The 19,652-nt window shown below is 46.4% G+C and overlaps 2 protein-coding genes across 2 annotated transcripts; one reads left to right on the plus strand and one right to left on the minus strand.

The window, feature by feature from the left end:
* Positions 1-918: 918 nt before the first annotated feature.
* Positions 919-10,387, plus strand: LOC138626335 (uncharacterized). The gene is made up of 7 exons (XM_069707910.1): positions 919-1,178; positions 2,090-5,415; positions 6,387-7,061; positions 8,031-8,080; positions 8,163-8,224; positions 8,321-8,638; positions 9,749-10,387. The coding sequence occupies exons 2-7, from the start codon at positions 2,266-2,268 to the stop codon at positions 9,763-9,765; spliced, it is 4,272 nt and encodes a 1,423-aa protein (XP_069564011.1). The 5' UTR covers positions 919-1,178; positions 2,090-2,265; the 3' UTR covers positions 9,766-10,387.
* A 4,158-nt stretch (positions 10,388-14,545) lies between these two features.
* On the minus strand, positions 14,546-19,383 carry ecsit (ECSIT signaling integrator). Its single transcript, XM_069708061.1, has 8 exons — positions 19,306-19,383; positions 18,902-19,053; positions 17,965-18,361; positions 17,653-17,876; positions 16,253-16,310; positions 15,828-15,976; positions 15,095-15,200; positions 14,546-15,000 (listed from the first exon to the last, which is right to left on the minus strand). Exons 2-8 carry the CDS (start codon positions 19,019-19,021, stop codon positions 14,720-14,722), a joined length of 1,335 nt encoding a protein of 444 aa, XP_069564162.1. The 5' UTR covers positions 19,022-19,053; positions 19,306-19,383; the 3' UTR covers positions 14,546-14,719.
* Between the last annotated feature and the right edge of the window lie 269 nt (positions 19,384-19,652).

Genomic DNA, 19,652 nt, shown 5'->3' on the forward strand with positions numbered 1-19,652 from the left:
CCCATTTTCATGTTTGTCTAAACAGTGAAACGACTCAAAGATCCAAATTAAAAGCAAATCAGTCAGACGGATCTCGTAACTCGATTCATTTGTTTACAATTAAGTGAAATCATTTTTTTTTTTTTTTTTTTTTAATAATAATCCTGAATGAACGGGGTTACGGCTTGAAACGGGAAAAGGGTGGAGGTGGAGGTGGAGGTGGAGGTGGGTGGGGTGGAGGTGCGTCGTACTATACTATTTCAGCGTCAACGCAACACGCGCACACTCGCAACGCGCGCGCACGTCAAGCATCCAGGGTCCTACATCCTGGTACTTTACAGCGTTGTCAAGGCAGCCTCGGAGCACGGCTGGCTGGCTGGCGGAAAGTAGCTGCAGTGTCCTGGCAAAAAAAAAATATCTGTCCAAAAACGTTCCCCAAAAACTGTCCCGGAAAAGTTAGGTATAACTAAAAGGTAACGGACGTGCATGTTTTTTTTTTTGTTTTTTTTTTCTTCCTCGCGTTTTCCAGACGTGCTCGCTTTTTACGACCGTAAACGCGCGGCTTTTCACGGGTCTTTTAGTCAGGCAAGCCAGACTCCAGACAGGCGGCAGTCCGCGAGGACAAGAGGAGGAAGAGCTTGTCCATTACGCCGCTGAGAGAGACAGAAATTCAGGCACGGTTTACGCGCCGATGCGCTTCATTTCTGGCCGGGGGGTTCCGGTTGTTGGTTTGTAACTGTGCTTCCAGCTGAACCGCCCCGGCCGTGTTTCTGTTCAAATACTCAGAGAATAAAGAATAAAAAAAATGGCTCTCGACAGATATAATTTGTGATAGAGAGAGGACAGGTTTAAAGGGACAGTGACACTCCGCGTCCTTCCTGGTTTACGTTGCTGACAACATTTCGTTGTACCACACTACGAGGTTATTTGAGTAAAAAACCTTACCGAAAATATTTCACATTTGTCTTTCGTAAATAACTTTAGATTGACTCTTGTCTTACGCGGGACTCGTGGTTAGTAAATAATGCCCGGAGAGCAGGATGGGCGTCATTAGCATTGTCTTTTTTTTTTTTTTTTAATTTGCATTGAATCCTGCTTGTGATGAGTTCAAATATTATTATTATTTTTTTAAGTATAGCTGCAGAAGAAAAAAAGTTACCAAAAAGCCCCAAGCGCCTGATGATCGTGTTCACATACGGGTATGTAAAGCTGCGCGTTAAATAACATGTACTATAGGACATTAGCTGCAGCGTTAGCACGTGAACTGCAGTTTCAATAGGACATAATTGACATGCTTTGAAACCAGCACTCACAATTCTGCTGAAACGTGAACTCATCACAATCCCATCTGCGATTATCAGGTGACGTCAAATTTCATGTGATGTTTTATACAATATGCAGCGTTTGTGAATATCGCTCCTTCACGTGTTATAGACCACATAAAATAGCTTGTTATCCTATTCCTGCATTATATTTGATGTTCTTGAATAACATTTTACATTTGTATTGGTTGAAAAATCGCTGTGACCTAAAGTGTGATTTTTTTTTTTTTTTTTTTTTTGTATGGAGGGGGGGAAAAAAAGGTTAATAAATCTCTATTTGAAATACTTCATTATCAGTAGATAATTTAGACTCCCTTCGTGAGTCTCTAGTAATGCTCGCTGCTTTAATTTGTCATGGAGTCAAACTGGATTAATAACATCTGTAATCCAGTTCAGTACAACTGCTCTGCTGCATTTTCTACATTTGCAAACGATTCAGTTTCTGACGGGCATAAATTCAGTGTAGTGTTACTATATTCTGCAGAAGGATGGGGTTTACGGCTGACCTATGTTTTAATTGAACTGATTAGACTATACAGGTGTTCCTGATGAAGTGTGGAATATCTTCAGTACACACTTATTGCTCCTCTTTAACCTTGCATTTGTTTTTTGTTTTTTTATCAGAAGACATGGCTCTTCTAATGAAAGATGTGTTATATATGAAATTAGTTTGCATCGAATTATGTTGAACTTTTTTGATAAACTGTTGCCTCATATCACTTATATAGCAATTCTTGATATCAGTTTTATTACAAAGATGAAACTAAGACTTGTTTTCTGTTCCTCAGGACGCCTGGACACCAACGTGATGTCTTGGACGTTTGGCAGCGCCACAGAAGAGGACACCATGAAGAATTCTGGCCTGAGGGGCTGAACTGAATCAGCGTGGTGAACAAAAAAAAAACTACAAACCTAACAATTACCGTTGGATGAGAAGTAATGGGCTGTCCAAGCTGGCGATAGCATGCCAACTCCAAAAGGGAAAGGTGGTTCAATGTCCCACCGCTACCGGCCCGCCTCAGAGTACGACGACGCCACGCTCGTCCAAAAGAGAGAGTACTGGAGAAACAAGAAGCGGGAGCAGAGGGCCCGGCTGTCTGGGGGCAGAGGGAAGTCGGCACGGGACGGCAGAGGGGAAAACATCCCACTTCTAAATGCACCAGCGGGGGCTCCTTCCTCTTCCTTGTCGAGTAACGATGAGTCGCACAACTCTGCATCACGGACTGGACGCGCAGTTAAAGACAGTTTACTGGGAGCCGCTGGAGTCCAAAAGGACAAGTGGCTCCAGTCAGTGAGACTCAACAAGGTGGTGATACCGGAGTGGCCCGTATCATGTTCCATGTCGGCCAAAGCTGCTGGGGGCGACGCGACCCCGGTGAAATACCCGGCAGTGAGGATTGCCGTGCGCAGAGCTGTTACCTCATCCACGTCCAGTGGAACCCACCTGAACACCAGTTCCTCAGTGCCTCCTGTCAGACTGACAAGAATTACCAATGGCAGCTCCCCTCAAACCGCAACTCAGCCAAGTGTGTCTATGCGGGGCGCGCCGATCCCCGTAACCCAACATAAGGCGCTAGTTGCGCCGCCCGTTCGGGCTAAACTCTCACCCGCCAATGCGACCGCGGGTAGGATGCTCGTGTCCTCACCCGGCGGCTCTGTTTTGATCAAAACGGAGGGCGAAACCACGAACGCGACGCCTCAGAGTGGAACAGCGAGTGCCTTCGTCACCGCGCCGAGGGCGAAAGGCGTCGGCAACGCGCGGCCCTCCCCGGCGTCCGAGGAGGACAAGGCGGCCCGGCGCAGGGAGCACTGGCGGATTAAAAAGCGGGAGCAGAGAGCGAAGCTGGCCGCTCGGACGGTGGAAGTCAGGGAGAGGACGAAGGGAGCGGAGACGACGTGTCCGAGGGTAACCGCGCAAAACCCGGGACCGGCGGGCGGCCCGGTTCTTCTCCCGGCTCAGACGTCGTTGAGAGGGGCGGGACAGAAGCGGTGTCCCCCTCCGGTCAACACGAACGATGGCGCTCGAGCCAGCCTGCAAACGGATCAGATAAAAGTGCACACCGCACATGGGAATAAGTTCACGCAGACAGCCAACACGTCCGGTGGGACGTATGTGAGAAAAACCGCCGACTCGTATCGAAAACTTCCGAGCTACGTGCATCTCTCTCACGTTACGCGCGGGATCTCCCGATGTAAAACGCCCCGACAAAGGTTCATCGAAGCACAGAAGAATTTCATGATTCACCGAAGATGTAAATCCCCGTTGATGATGTTCGGGGCCAGAAGCATGCCCAAAATCGACCCCAACGACACCCCCGAGCAGATAATAGCCAAACGCAGAGAGTACTGGCGGATTAAAAAGCGCGAGCAGCGAGCTAAGATGTCGATGGAGGTGAAGGCTCGCCTGAAGGAGAAAGACTCTCTGATGCGGAGGGTGAAACGCTACCAGAAAATCCTCGAGGACATGAGGAAGGCCAGAGCGCTGGCGCACTCTTCGGGCAGCCTCGTCCACGCCTCGGACGCCATCGGAGGGTTCATCAAGGAGGACGGGACCCTGACCAACAACATGCCCCAGATCCCGCCGGATTACAGGACAGAGGAGGACAAAAGGGACGATGAGCTCCGCGGAGCTCGTAAGAATACCTCCATCGCACAACGGCAGCGCCCGCCTGACGCCAAACGGAGAGCTTTTACTCCCGTCAGGATACAACTGCCTCCTCCTCCGCTTCGTCCGGCGCACGTGAAAGTCTCTTTTCCTCTCGCCGGACAAGCGGTCGACAAACCTCCGAGACCGCTGTCAATCAGACCGCAGCGGACTCAGCTGGAAAGCCCAATTGCTCCCAATTCGCAGCCCTCGGCTGTCCACGCCGTCGGCCAGCTCACGCTCACTCACCCCCAGAGCCCTCGGAGCGCAGCTTCCAGCGGGTCGACGCCGGGGTCCGACCGAGGCGGCTGCGTCATGAAGATGTCCGTCTCGAGCAGCGCGCCGTCGCTCCTGGCTCTGTCTCTGGACCCGGGGCTGACGGAGGAGGAGAGGATGGCGAAGAAGAGGGAGTACTGGAGGATAAAGAAGCGCGAGCAACGGGCAGCTCGGGCCGTCCGACTGAAGCACGGCCTCTTGCAAGCGAGGGCCAACGCGGCACTGCAGCGAAGGAAGGCTCAGAAGCAAATGGCAGCAAACCCCGCGCCTCCGAGCAGAAGTCCGACTGCTCGCGCGGGGCACGATCAGCCTCTCCCCCGCAACAACACGCCCGTTATATCAAATGTAAACGTGATCAAACAGGAGAGTGACACGGTGGCAGCGGCTGACCTAAATTTCCCACCAGAACAAGCCATCTGTCCCGATATCAAACCCCCGGCCTCCCCGCCTCCGCCTCCGCCGCCTCAGCCCGAGTCGGACCCGGCTCTGAGCGCGGACAGCCAGGCCACCACTCTGCTGGCTGTGGCCTCCATGAAGAAACTCCTGGAGGAATCCCTCAGCACCGTGACGGACAGCAAGAGCGTGCAGACGGACGTGAAGACGGAGACGACGGAGGAGGACGAAGAGCCGGACACGAAGCCAAATTTACCCCAGCTCTTCTTCGAAAAGGACGACATCGCTCCGATCGCCGCCGACCTCACGTTGCAGATACAAAGCTGGCAGCCAAATAGCGACGCGGCGCAGGAGGACCCGCCGAGCCCTCAGTTCAAGATCTCGTCGCCGATCAGCGAGGCGCTCCCACCCCTTCCCGCCTCCGGCGATGTCCAGCGTCCCGCCCGTCCAGACCTCACGGAAGCGTGCGACGGCCCGTCTTCGCCCCGCGGGACCCGCAGCGCCAAAACCGCGGGCCGCCGGAACCGCTGCTCCCCGGAGCCGACAGACCTGCATCCCGTCGCGCCCACGTCGCCGGATGGACCGCAGCCGCAGGAGCGACGCCGCGAACAACAGGCGCGGGAACGAGGCCGCAGCGACGCCTCGCCGTCGGCGCAGAGCGGCCTGACCAGCCTGCAGAGGAAGAGGGAGTACTGGAAGCTGATGAAGAGGCAGCAGAGGGCCCGGGTGAAGGCCCGGCAGAGAGACCGGCAGGGCGGCGGCGACGGCGGCGGCAGCCGGCTGTCTCCGAGGAGCATCCAGGTGAAATGACACACGGGAATCATGTTTGTTCGCCACCATCTGTGTAACTTTATGCGATTGCGTTGCAGCGTGGCAGATATTATTGAAAATGCCTGATACAGTTCCGCATTGCAACGATTGAATTGGATGTTCGAAGAACATGCGGAGCGGAAGCTTCGTCCGTTACTGCAGCGTCTGTTTCATCGATATTTCTAAAATGTTTCAATGCCATAGTGATGTCATCAACCTAATTATTACGAGCCTCAGCGTCTGTTTGAAACCATCGTCGTGAGCGACTTTGTCACGACACGAGCGCGACACCCAAACCAACACAAATAATCATTGTTTATTTGAAAGGAAACGGCATTGTGCTTTTTCCCTTCAGATACGAGGCAGCGGTGCTCTCAACCCTTAAACCACATTAACATCGAGAATATTGTGTGCTTGCTTCCCCCTCGTGAGTTCCATTAGACGACAACGAAGACGTCGAACGCCCGCTCTGATTCTCGAATTTTTTTTGTGTGCGTTTTCTAACTGGTTCAGCTTCAGTTCCCCGTTTTAGTTCCGATTGTCCCCGAGTGCACGTCTGGTTTTCAGAGAGGTGAAAGAAACTAGTTGAATTTCAGAAGCTTCCGAGCCACAAAAGGAACATAAATATACACATCAGAAATTTGGAAAAAAAAAAAGAAAGCTGTACACGAGGTTCTGTATATAGAAGTAATTGGTTTCTGGTTCTGACTCAGTCCCGGCCTTGTGGGCGCAGCCGGCGTTCACTCTAGCTCAAACCTGACTCACTCACAGCAAAACCCCTCTCTGGTATTTAACGCTTGAACAGCAGAAATAGACGGTGGAGTGACCGAGAGGACCCCACTTAAAACTGAGGGTTAAGACATGCGGCGTGTGCTCGTTTTCTGAAATATTACTGCCTGACTTCTGCATAGACTTCTCTGAGATGATAAGAAAAATTCACCTGTTGCGTTGTCGTCTGTCAGGGTCCGGGCTCGGGCACGATCGACGCCGCTCAGGACGCGAGCCCTCCCGCCGCGGCCCTCCATCCCAAACCGTCGGCGACCTCTCTGTCTCCGGTGAGCAGCATCCCTCCGGTGCTGCTCGTGAGCCAAACAACGAGCGACGCCGAACAGTCGCCCGACGCGCTCCGGGTCCAGCTGCCCGTCACCGGCGGAGAGCAGAGCGTCGCCAACACGGGGCCCTCCACGAGCATGTCCGACAGCTCAGGAGCCCCCGAGTCGCCGCAGCTTTCCCCCGAGTGGATGTCTCAAAGCACGGACGAAGACTCGGCCCCCTCCCTCCCGACTCTGAAGCCCCCGGAGAACCCGCTGTCCAGCATCAACCTGCAGCCCATCGAACCGCCCGGCCACAGTCCCCGTTCAGTCCTGAGTCCCATCAAAATCCCTTGCGCTCAGTCTCAGGGCGCCACGCTGATGATACCATCCCCCACCAAGCTGGCTCCCGTGAGCACCATGGTTCCTCCGAAGCCCATCCCGGGGGAGCCCGAGGAGGACTTCCTGAGGAGGAAGAGGGAGTACTGGAGGATAAAGAAGAAGGAGCAGAGAGCCAGGAAGGCCATTCGGGACAAGGGAGGGACCCCGAAGAAAACCGCCGACACCTGGAGGCCCATCCCGCCTGTCCAGGACATCCAGACACCGGTGAAAGCTGCACATGTGTATATATATATATATATATATATATATATAAAAAAAGTGTTTGATGGCTTCTAGGCTCTGACTTAATTATAATGTTCAACTTAAATGATGTTGACACACGATAACTCATAATTAAACACCTCTGAGGTTCATACTGAAAGCTGAAGATGTGATACAGGCTGTTTGCTGGTAGGAAGCTGAGAATGTGACAGAAAGAGACAAAGAGCGCATATATAATATAAAAAAAAAAAAATAAAAACAAACATTCATAACACAATGATAATTCTGAATTTTTCCTTCTAAATTGAAGGTTTAAATGTTTCTTTAAGGTTTGAGAAAAATCTCCAACTTTTTAAGCTACGTAAGCTATTTTAAAATCCCATTTGGATACGCTGGAAAATGCCTCGTTTTTCTAAACTGGTTGATTTTTTTTGGGGGGGCGGGGGGGATTCGTGGATCTTACAGGACAGAAACAATACAGACATACAATGACTTCATAGAACAAAGTAGATTAAATTTACCAGAAATATTCTAAGTAGTTTCAATTAGCACAACCTCAAATAACTACAGCGGTGAAATGCTCAGTAATTCAACAGTAATATTAATCCAAAAACATCATATATAACAAGGAAAACACTGATTTCGACACCGCGTGTGCTTTTAATACTTTCAAGCACATTTTTCTGACAATACTTGCGTACTTTTGCTTCAATAAGGGGCTCTGAATTGGAAGGTTTTTCTCAAGTAAAGGACCTGAATACCTCTTACCCCTGCTCATAGGTGTACCGTGTATGAGAGTCAAGTGAAAGCATACAGTTAGTTTAAACACACTTAGTCGATTTTTTAAAAAAAAGCACCCGTTTGTTTTATGTCATTCGCTCGATGACTAAAAAGAAATATTAGAACCTGGTCCTTTTTTTTGGTTTGGTTTCTGTAATACAACCTTTTCTCTCTCTCTCTCTTTGTCTGTAGGATTCTGATCAGTGGATGAACTCCTCCGAGGAGTCGGAACATCTCATCAGGTGGGACATTTGTTTTTGCCTCCGTGCGGCAATCGTTGCCGTCAGATTCGTTCTGGATAATAATGAGATCTGTCTTTCCCAGCGATCCGGTGGACCCCGTACCGGAGTCCTTTCCGTACATAAGCTACGCGGCGCACGCGGAAGGTGAAACGTCCACTTTGGCTCTTTCGACCGCAGAACAATTCCCGGCGAAGTGACGGCCGCGGTGAACGACTCTTGTTCTTTGACTTGTCTCCTCAGATGAGTCGCAGCTTCTTTTCGACGACTACGAGAGTAACGCCGGCGAGGAGGGCCCCGTGTCAGACGCCGTGTGGAGGAACCGGTACCTCATGGACTACGACCCGCTCAACCAGCTGCTGGTGTGCATGGTGTGCGGAGACCTGCAGTACTCCCACGTCCTGGAGGGGGTGAGGGCCCACATCGAGGAGGCCCACCCGCACACCCTGACCCTGGAGCCGGAGGAGAAACAGCGAATACTGGTGGCCTGGGACGAGCAGGTGTCCCAGCGGGAACGCTTCTTTACCAGCCAGCTGCAGCAGCACAGCGGGGCTCTGACAGGTACCGTACCGCTTCGGACCGAGGACGCGTAGAGAGGACAGATCGGTTGTTTCTCGACATGGCTGCTCAGGCAGCGAGGCGCAATATGAAATATGAATATTTAAATACCTCAACAGGGTTTTCTGTGCTGCGTGGCATCAACTCGGCAGGAAATGCTCCAGCAACTGCTGGCTGCGATGACCCTGCCATTTGTTTGGATTTTAAAGTGCAAGTAACTTAGGATAGAAGAAATAACACACTTTACTATTAAAAATGAAATTCTGGACTAATTTGTTGCAGTTAATAGTCTGGGATGACCATTTGGTAATGGCTGCAAATGGGCTGGCTAATACTAGCAAATTCTAGTATTGGATGTTGTCGCGTATCCTGCATTGATTCATGTTTTTGGCCGTATGAAGGCGGTGCAAACTTATTCATGTTAAAACGGAGACGTTTTATTGTTTTATGAAAAATACAGGCTCATTTTGAATTTGATGCCAGAAACTGTTTTAGAAATGTTGGGACATGGGCAATAAAAGACTGGAAAAGTTGCGTAATGCAAAAAAACAAAAACAAAAACAAAGAGTGAAACAACAACTAATTAGTTTAACTGGCAACAGATCAGTAACATTGTTGGTTATAAAAAAAAAAAAGAAAAAAAAAGTGCATCGCAGAGAGGAAGAGTTTCTCAACAGTGAAAACGGGGAAGCTGTGAAAGACTGCGTGGGCACGTAGTGCAACTAATTACAAATAATGTTTGTCAATGTAAAGTTGCATCGAATTTGCATCATCCGCGGTTCATAAAATCATGAAAAGATTCTGAGAATCTGGAGAAATCTCAGTATGCAAGGGTCAAGGTCGAAAACCAACATTGGATGTTTGTGATCTCCGGCCCCTCAGGCGACGCTGCAATAAAAACGGACTCAAATCTGAAGTGGAAATCACTGCATGGGCTCAGAAACACTTCCGAGTGGCACCCACTAATGCTCCACCCCGCAGAAAAAGAAACCGTATATAAACATGATCCAAAAAAAAAGTGTAAAACTGTCCTGAATTTTTTTTTTTTTTTAATTGGAAATATCATTTTTTTTTTTATCTTCAGTTGACAACCCTGTCTAATTTGATTTGCAGAGGCTCAAAGGAACTAAACAGCACAGGAGACAACTGCATGGGTCGACCGAAGACCGCGGACCAGGAGAGAAACCAACACTACATCAGTCTTATTTATTTAATGAATTTTAAAAAAAAAAAGTTTTTTTTTTTTTTTTTTTATCTTCACAGAAAAACACATTGAAAGAGAATGCTGAATGATAGGCATGACATTTTTTTCTATACTGTTGCTGCCTCGACTGAGATTTTTTTTGAGACAATTTTGAAAACATCTGAAGAAGCCCAACATGGTGGGTAAACACAGTCTTTGTGCTCGGCTAGGCCCAATGCATCGTGGACCTATCTCTGTAACGGACATATATAAAACCTTATATCCATTAAAAATGTGTTCATATGCCTGATTCAGTTCTTTAAATTTGGCCATTTCGAGACAAGATAGAAAACTGAACGCCGTTGTGCAAAAACACCCCTTTAACACACTTTAGTAACCCCCCCCCTTGCAGAACAGCTGTGGCCACGAATTTGCGTTGAAAAAAAGCAATTCTCTTTCATTTTTCTACGTTTTTCTCACGTCAGTTGCTTTAAGTTGCGAGTCGAATAGAACTGCAAAAGGAAGGTTCCGGGTCAGGGTGACTTCTCCCTTTGCTTTGGCGATAAAAATCATTGAAATATTTATTTATGACCTGCGATGCGGTCTCAAGAGTTCCCTCTGTGAAACCTGGCAGAAGGTATTTCTTTTTTTTGTTGAGATCCCACAAGATTTGTGCACTACAGAACCCCTCGAGGTGCGACAAGGGAAATATTTATGTGGGAAATACAGTCAAGGTTCATCGATTATCGATCTGTTTTCTGTTGTGATTTTTCACAAAGATCTTTTCTTCTACCACATGAGCCCCGGGGGCTTCCATACTGCTATCTTACCTGTAGTGTTTTTTTGGTTTTTGTTTTTGTTTGAAACTGGAGCACATTTAACCAAGTTCAACAAACCGTGCCGCTCTGTTCAGCGCCTCTTCTCCTATCTTAGGCTGGATGATGTAATGATCAGCGCAGAGGAGAAATATTTGTTTTTGAACGTTGTTTCCATCCAGGACAAACATTTGATCATTCTAGGAAGACTGGACGTCTGTGAGATTATATAAAAAAAAAAACACCTGAAAATATAGCCTCGGTTTGTGCCTCGTGTGTGTGTGTCCTTACATCCGATTCTCTTAAAGATTAAAACCAGGCGACTTTGTAAAAAAAAAAAAGTCAATCTGATTCTGATGGGTATTTCAAGAATTATCAAATAAAAGACAGATGCTCCATAAAAAAACAACAACGATATTTCATATATTTCTCAGGTAGTAAAACTGTCGTTCGCTCATTGACACGACACAAAAATGGAGCGGTATGAATTCCACTGTTTTCATAGTAGGAATAATTTAATATGTGTGTTTCTGGTATCTTTTTTGAAGGTTAAAAAAAAAAAAAAAATTAATAATAATACTGTAAAGAATAAGTCGGTTGGGAAAAAACAAACAAATGGAATTCATAGTCCACCGCTGGCAGTGACGAGAGCACCGATTGGGACCGAGGCGAGTGAGACTGCAGCGGCAAAAACAGCTGAGCGGACTGAACTGAGCAGGATTGTTTTGGAATTGGAATTTTTGGTATTAGTGAGAGGGAGGACTGGGCTGTTTTTCTTCTTTCTCACGTCACGCGTCTCACTTCAAAGCCAGACCAACAAAAAAGCCACCGGCAGGTTTTTGTTCGCTGATGATCAGCCTGCGAGATGAGGGGGTTCTATTTGACGTGGAGGACGGACACAGGCCGACGTGAACCACTTGCTGGAATTAAAATTCAATTCAATTGACCCTCCTCCCCGACCCCGCCGCCACCGAGCAGCCGGCTGTAGGACAAACGCGCGCATTTTTACGGCACAAGGATGAACCGGTTTCCGTTATTCGAGCTGATGTTATCTCCGTTTTTTGTTTTTTTTTGCTGCCCCCACCTGCAGGCGTGCGTTCGAGTCAGGGCCGGTTCTCGACCTTGGGTTTCTCACCGGCTTGTTTGCATGGGCGTCCGGTAACCGTTTCACGGGGTTGTTGTTGTTGTTTTTTTGTTTTTTTTTGTACGAGCCGCCGCACCGCGCTGTTCTTCGAACCCTGAACCTTACATTCATTATGCTCCTCTTTTGACAACTTTTTTGTATGGAGATGACTTTTTTTACAGTAACTTTCTCACCTCTGTAAAAAAAACACAAAAAAACAAAACAAAAAAAACAACTTTTGCAGTTCATATCAGCTTCGCCATGCGATGCGAAATCCTCTGCTATGTAAATACACCCGAGGCGGTTATGAGATGCCAAATTTTACTGTTACTGTGCTGTTTGACAGTTTTTTTTTTTTTTTTGGAGCAACTTAATTTATTATTTATTGAATCTCTTCTTGTATAACTGATTATTGATTAATGCATTATTCATATTTGTAGTTCCAATGTTAGACGAGTATCTCATTTGTGAGTATTGAGGAATCCAAAGGCTTTTCTGCATGAGTAGTAAATGGATGAACAGTTGAATTATGAACTAAGCTCTGGAATGCATTCCCACGTTTTTAGTCTGATTTTCACGAAGAGGAAAATGATGAAATAATCTTGTGTTCGAGCACAAAGCTCGTGGGTTGAAACCTGCCTGCAGCCGCTGCGTACTGTAAAGACCTGGAAGTGACCAAGCTGATTCACCTTTTGAGAATGTAACTGACTTGATGACTTGTTTACCAGTTTGAAGGGAATGTGTAATGGCCTTTTCAGTAATAAACCTTTTCTACCGTTCACTGAAATCTTTTTTTTTTTTTTTTTTTTTTTTAAACACATTATCACATTAGAGATCATCTTGGATCAAATTCAAATCAAATCTTTTATGCGTTCTGTTTTGTTAAGTACAATTTCCTTTAGAAATACATTTTATATAAATACAGTCGGGTCCATATTATGGGCAGGACTCAATAAGACGTGATATCGTTGTTGTTTTTTTTTACGTCCGTGTATGTTTCACGCTTACAAAATGTGAAACTGTCACGTCGAGAGAGGCCAAAATGTGGCTATCTCACGTTTTGCTGTAGTAGATTTCAATTTCACGCCATGACATGATACTGAGTTGTTTTTTTTTTTTTTTCAGTATACATTAAGCAACAGATATGATATTTACAGGTTACCCTCCACTATACATGACCTGTATAGACACGTATAGTTGGGCTACACTGTAAAAAAATAAGGATTCATGAATGGATATAAAACTAACGCAACTTGGACTGAATAGTAAAACAATTTTTTGATTAACGCCACAGTCCAAATGTAAATGGAGAAGCAACCCCCCCCCCCCCACAACAAATCAAACTCACTCACTTCATAAAAGTTCCCTTTGTCTCAACCAGCGTTGTCCCAGACTGCCTGGTTTTGTTCTGCTAATGGCCTTATGTAGACACTAATCTGAGTGTAAACGGTTTACCAGTGAAAACCATAGACCAGGTGTTCATAAATCTTCTAAGTACAAAAAGACATGCTTCCTAGAATCGTGATTTTTTTTTTTTTTTTGTCAAAGAAATTCCTCTTAAGTTACTCGCAAAGCATCCCGGCCCCTTCGAGCTCCTGAGCCGAACCACTGTCGGGAGCAGGGAGGAGAGGCTGGAAAATTTCTTAAGCAGGAAAAAAAAAATAAAATCAAAAATGGTGTAAAGACTTAAGAGTTGGGAGAAATATTCTTCTGGCGAGTTCATGAAAGGCTATAGAGGATATCGTGCGGGGATGTTTGTGGTTCCTTTCATTGGAGACGCACTCTCACGTAACACAATGTAACCAGAAATGAAACTGATTACAGCACAAAGATATTTAGCGACTCGCAAAAATGCAACAGTGCAGCGGTGATGACTCAAGACTGGACAGTTACAGAGCTCCCACTGCGTCTTACTGGGACACTGGACTGTTTGTTCTGTGCCAAAAAAGAATACATTTTTTTTAATCAACTAATCACATCTTTTAAAAGACTGCATCATACCGATCAACAGGGTCTTCATCACTTAAGATTAAAAGTTTTTGTCCCTTCTTTTCTGCTCTGAAAATCTCTCGGCAAGAATTTTTTTTTTTTTTATTGTAAGTTAGGAGCTCTTATTCTCAAGACAGTTTGTGAATCCGGCCCCCATTTTTAGCTACACAATTTTATTCTACTGATAAAGGTTTGGCTTTTTCCAACGGTTCAGTTGGTTCACGGTTTGAAAATCTTCAAGGTCTCTGAACAAAGACCATATTGTGGTAAACAGCAGTTCAAACAAGTTGAGTGGACTGGTGGCGTCAGAGGTTGCCGATGTGAGGAAACAGGAACTAAATCAAGTTCTGCTGAGAAGCTTCCTTTATGATGGTTCCTGCTCGGGGGAGCATTACTTTTTGTTTTGGGGTAGTTCACTTGCATTTTCTACATATATCGTTTTTTGTTTTTTATTTATCGTTTTTTTTTTTTTTTTTTTTAACCAGCAAATGCAAAGATATTGTTAAACGTTTGTATATTTTACAGTGTTTTGGGATTTCAATGCATCTTTTTGTAAATTAACATTTCAGCAGCATCGCACATTAGCCTGGAAGTCTTAATGAATAAATACTACTCTGCCGGTTGTGACCAATTAAATTAGTTTTTCTCTGCTTTGTTGAAATCATTTTTTTTTTTAGGCCTGACAAGTTTGAATTATAAATAAAACAAAAATCACAAAAACAGAAGCAAAGAATCGAGGCTAGTATGGAAAACTCAAAATGAATTTTGTGTGGCTGAATATGTTTGAGACACTAAAACAGGGAAGCGGAGAATTTTTCTTCAGATTTAATTTATTGGATCACTTAAACTTACTACCTCCTCGGTTCTGCTGTCTTTGCTGCTGAGTCAGTATCTCCTACTTTTTAAATCAGCCATTCGCAGTATGTCCTGATTCTCTGCTGACGGGAGTCTTAACCGCACAGTCTGGCTGCTGTTCACTGCTTCATCCGCTGACTTCTCCGGGGCTCCTCTTCCTCTGTAGCCTCAGCTTCCTCTCCGGGCTGCTGCTCTTCACTCTGGCTCTCCGGATCGGGCCGGTGGCCCGACCCGGCGTCGGCCGCCCCCTGCAGCTCCCGGGGTCCGGCGTCCAGGCGGAACAGCGTGGGGACCTGACCCAGGATGGGGTTGTTCTCTTGTAGACCGGAGATCCACTGGTTGAGGGTGGCCTGGTCTCCCTGACCGCTCATACAAATGGCGAAGACCGGACCCTCGTCCACTGGAAGACGTACAAATATCTGCGTCAAGGTTCTGTTATAAAGGAGCGTTACAAAAAAAACAACAACAAAAAAAAAAGGCTGCAGATATCTTACCATCTTCCACATCGAAGTTCTCCTCGTCCCCGAAGTCCCGGTCCAAATCCAGGTCCAGCTGCAGAGGATAGTCCAAACACCTCTCAGGGTCGTAGGGCTCGTCTGACTGTAGGGACACACACACACACACACTTAAACATCTGTTGTTGGTGGAGGGGGGTGGGGGGCAGCTCTTCCACAGTTGTGGGTCTGATGTTTGAGTGACAGAAATGACAGACGAGGGGGGGGGGGGGGATGTGATTTTCAAATATTTGAATAGTCATTATAGTGTAATATATCCAAGACTGTGACAACACTGACTCTTTTTGAGGTTTTATCTTGGGACAATACAACCACAGATTTGAGTTTCTTAGTAACTGAGAGTCTTCAGCTCCAGCAGTCGTTTTTTTTTGTTGCTGTTTAAGGTTTATGAATTATTGCCCCTTAACTCTGCTCTCTAATGTTTCTTGGTCCCACTTTTATAGAGTCACATCTTTTGAATTTTGACCAGATTATGCATTTTGTGTGATTAAAACAGAACTTTAATGATTCAATGTATGAGCTCGACGGGACTTTCCTCCCTCCACACAGTAGGTCACTGAGTTCAGACAGAAGCGGTTTGTTATTTTTTTAAAAAAATTTTCCCACAAAGTGAAAATGAACCAGTTTCACACTTATTTCCCGCAACGACACCAAGAAGCAGTAATATTTAATAACCGCTGTTAATAATGATAAGAGCTGAGCGATGTCCCACCTTCTCTTCGGGCGGCGTGGGCTCCGCCCTGAGGATGTAGTAGTACACGCACGTCTTCCTCAGCCACAGAGGGAAGGGGCCCTCGACAAACACCGGCCTGCTGGGGTTGTGATTGGCCAGCAGCTCCACCTGGCTGGGGCTCTGGATACCTGGCGTCGACACGAGGAGGAAACAAAGGGCGGTGAGCGAAAGTCTTGAGCGTACATAGAAACAATAACACCGCTGTACAACATCTGTTAAAGACGGGGAGAACACGGTGACCTTTTCAGTCGGGCTTCAAAACATCATCTCACTTGTACGTTATCACGTGTCAAAGAAGCTCCTGTAAACCTCCAGCGACGACAGTTTACTCACTGTCGTTACATCTCCAAACTGAACACCTGTCAACGTCTGTAACACAGTAAACACACGGAAAGCTTCCATACCGATGATGTGAGGAAGAGCGACCTCCGCTCCGCTCTCTGTGACGTCTGTGCAGGGCAGCTGGCGGGAAGGGCAAATAAACAGATGAAAACGCAAGTTTCTTAATTTGATGGAAATAACGTCAAATCAAATAAATAACTATAAAGAAGCTGAGGTCAAATTAGACCTTCCGGGATTTATTCCACAGGTACGAACACCTGAATAAGGAAGACATTTAAGACAATCTGCGCGGGATTGTTGCTCATTAACGTTCATTCTCAGCCTTGGAGGTTTAAATCAGGAAAAAAAAAAAAAAAAAATCCCACATATCTTATGGTTCCTCCGTGTACTCTTGAGGGGATCTTGAATCGAGCTTGTGGTAAAAAAAAAAAAAAAAAAGCTCCAGAAAAAAACAAGTGAATATGTGGCGCACTCAAAAATGTACGGCCACATTTTCTTTTGTTTAAGTATGAATTTGTCTGTATAACTTTTAAAATGAACTGATTAAGAGCAGTGATCTCATGAGCTTACTTCGAATTCCTGTAATGTTAAGAGGGTGGTTTTCTGGCTCCTGTACATTTGTATTGTTTTATCATAAAGAAATCATCTCAATATGTTCAAAGGACTCATTTCGTGTTCAGTCAGTTTGGTTTATGTTAAGAAAAATATTAGTTATGTGTTCTTTAGCTTATGCCAGCCCTTTCAGCTAAAGTAAACACCGTTCGCCATTTTGTGTAATTTGCCGCCAAATGTATCAGTAGATTTCTGCTCATTTTGCAAGTATGTAAACTGCTAGTAGGAGTTAAATACCAATTTATCACATCAAATAGGGTGATTTAAGTTCGTTATTACAACGTATAGGAGTGAATGAAATAGGGTAATGTGAAATTATGGTTTTATTTGGGTAAGTTTTGATTAAATTTAGACATTTAACCACATTATATGTTTGATACAAGTATTTTTGTTGTGATGGATTTTTACTATCGTGAGTACTTTGAATGTCTTGACATGCAAACTGTAAACACGGTGAACACAGTACATTAGATTCATGATTTTGCGCTTTAAATTGTTATCGTTTACATTTTAAATTTGTTGAATAAATATACAGCTCGAGAGGATGTCTGCCCGTCTCGTCATTTTCCCTGTTTTCTCAGCACAAATCTGTTCACAGCTTCTCCCGGACGGAGACCTGTTACAAATACAGTATGAACTCAAGATTATGACTGACAGCTCTGGCGACTGTGATTGACAGCTCTGAACTTAATGAGCACCATTTCCCACAAGGCGCCAACACCATCGGGGTTTAAACTTCAAATTCTCTATTTAGTCCCTATTTAATAAAGGAGAAGGTGACACACGTGGATCAAAGAGCTTTAAAAGGTATATTTTGGACTTCCAGTCTTTATGCAAAGCCAAGTTTTACCTGGTAGACGCTAACTTTGGCGTCCCGGTCATTAGCGATGCGCGTCAGGCTGAGGCGAGCCAGGTCCACCGGGTCTTCGGGCAGCTGCTGGGGGATCGGGAACGGGTTGATGTGCTTGAACCTGGGGAACCAGTACATGATGCGCTGGTACTTCCTCATGGGGTGGCTCTTCTCCCCGAAGATCTGGACCAGCAGGACTTTGGTCTGCACGTTGGGCATGATCCCTGAACCACAAACAGCGTCACGCGTGACTTCTCCGGAGGACACGTATCTAAATATCTCCGACGCTCCCGGGACCTCCCGGACACTCACCGTAGTTCTCCATCTGCTCCAGCACCTGCACGCCGCACTCCTGCTGTCGAGGATAGTGGTTGAACATCCTCTGGATGAAGTTTCGGGGCACGAACACCTCTTTCGGAAAAACATCCAGCAGCTGGTTGTAGACGACGAGGTCTCGCTCCACTCCGAACTCGGGCATCTTCTTCAGAGCGGCGTAGATGAACTCCACGTGTCCCCGCCGTCGGATGTCTCTCTTCAGGAAGACGTTTATGACTTTGTTAAAGGTGGCTTTGGTCCGGGCCTCTTTGGCCACCTGCTCAAACAGGTCGTCACGGGCGACCAAAGACTTGTCCTTCTCCCCGTCCTCGGCGATGAACCGCGCAGGCCGACTCTTGGCGCACGCTGGGCTGCCATGGAAACGCCTCAACGCCTAGAAGTGACATTTTTGTTGTCACGTGTACATGAAACAGGAACTATCGATTCAGTATTCAGTCTTCGCGATTGGATTATTTTGTGGTCGTGCAACCGTTAACTACCGAGAAGCAGCATCAGTTCACTGGGACGACAGTTAAAGGGCTCGAAGTCTGAGACAATCTTTAAGCAAAGTAAAAAAAAACAAATAACAAGATTTATATAATTTGGTTTTGTTTCTATCGCAGATCTCAAAGGAAATAACTGCATTTGTTGGGGACTATTTTCGGATGAATCCACGGTAGGTGTGGGTGGTTTACAGCAGGACAAAGACAGAATTTCCAACCGGGAAAAAGCAGCTCAGGGGCACCAGATCTCCGAGGGCGTAAGCCCCCCCCCCCCCCCCAGGTTCAGTTAAAAAAAAACGTGCAGCAATTACCACAACTACAGCTGTGAGCTGTGTCAGGGCCTTCATCTTTTACGTGTCTCTGTGTGTGTGTGTGTGTGTGTGTGTGTGTGTGTGTGTGTGTGTGTGTGTGTGTGCAGACGTGCAGCTCACCAGGTGCTGGAGGTCACACAGCGCGCCGGGGTGTCTGGAGGAGGAGGCCGAGAGGAGCGGAGCGCCACGCCGACCTGACGCGGCCAGCAGCCGGAGACGCTGCAGGACGCGGCGGGTCATCGCGAAGCCATCGCACCGGTCGCAGAGCGGAGCTGCGCGGGGAAAGCAAACATGATGACACGGGCAGCTTGCAGAGGCTCAACCGCACAGAAATATTTGTCTTGAAGGAAGAAAACATTTTTTTTTTTTTTTTTTTATTTTAGTATGAAGTTTCCCATCTAGATTAAAGCAGGGGGTCAGATAGGACAAAACGTCACGATATTAGTTTTATAAATTGATCGTTCGTAATACTCTAGTTATGTAATGACCGGACCAGCACGGACAACTGTATAAATAATACCCACCATTAACGCTTTAAGCTGTAGTCTCCTTCACAGTCCGCTCTCCGCGGACGCCTCCATGTTGAAAAGTCGGCAGCACATTCTGGTTCTACACACATTTCCTTCCCCACCCCCCTAACAACGGAAACACGAGGGCACATTAATGGTTCCGCATACGTCTGTCCTGTACTTTGTCGGGTATTCGCCACTTTCTTCTAAATCGGACCACGTAATGGACGTTTTGCAGCGCCTGTTTCTGTAATAGTAGATATTAATTGGCATCACGTTTCCTGACGATAAAAGACGCGCAAAGTCCCGCCAGAATTATTTCAATTAAAGGTATTTCAGCAAAAGCGCGACAAAGTGAAAGC

The sequence above is a fragment of the Brachyistius frenatus genome, unplaced genomic scaffold (genome assembly GCF_029030835.1).
Source record: "Brachyistius frenatus isolate BFR_SWC_R1_liver_20210118 unplaced genomic scaffold, ASM2903083v1 Contig_73, whole genome shotgun sequence".
Lineage (NCBI taxonomy): Eukaryota > Metazoa > Chordata > Actinopteri > Embiotocidae > Brachyistius > Brachyistius frenatus.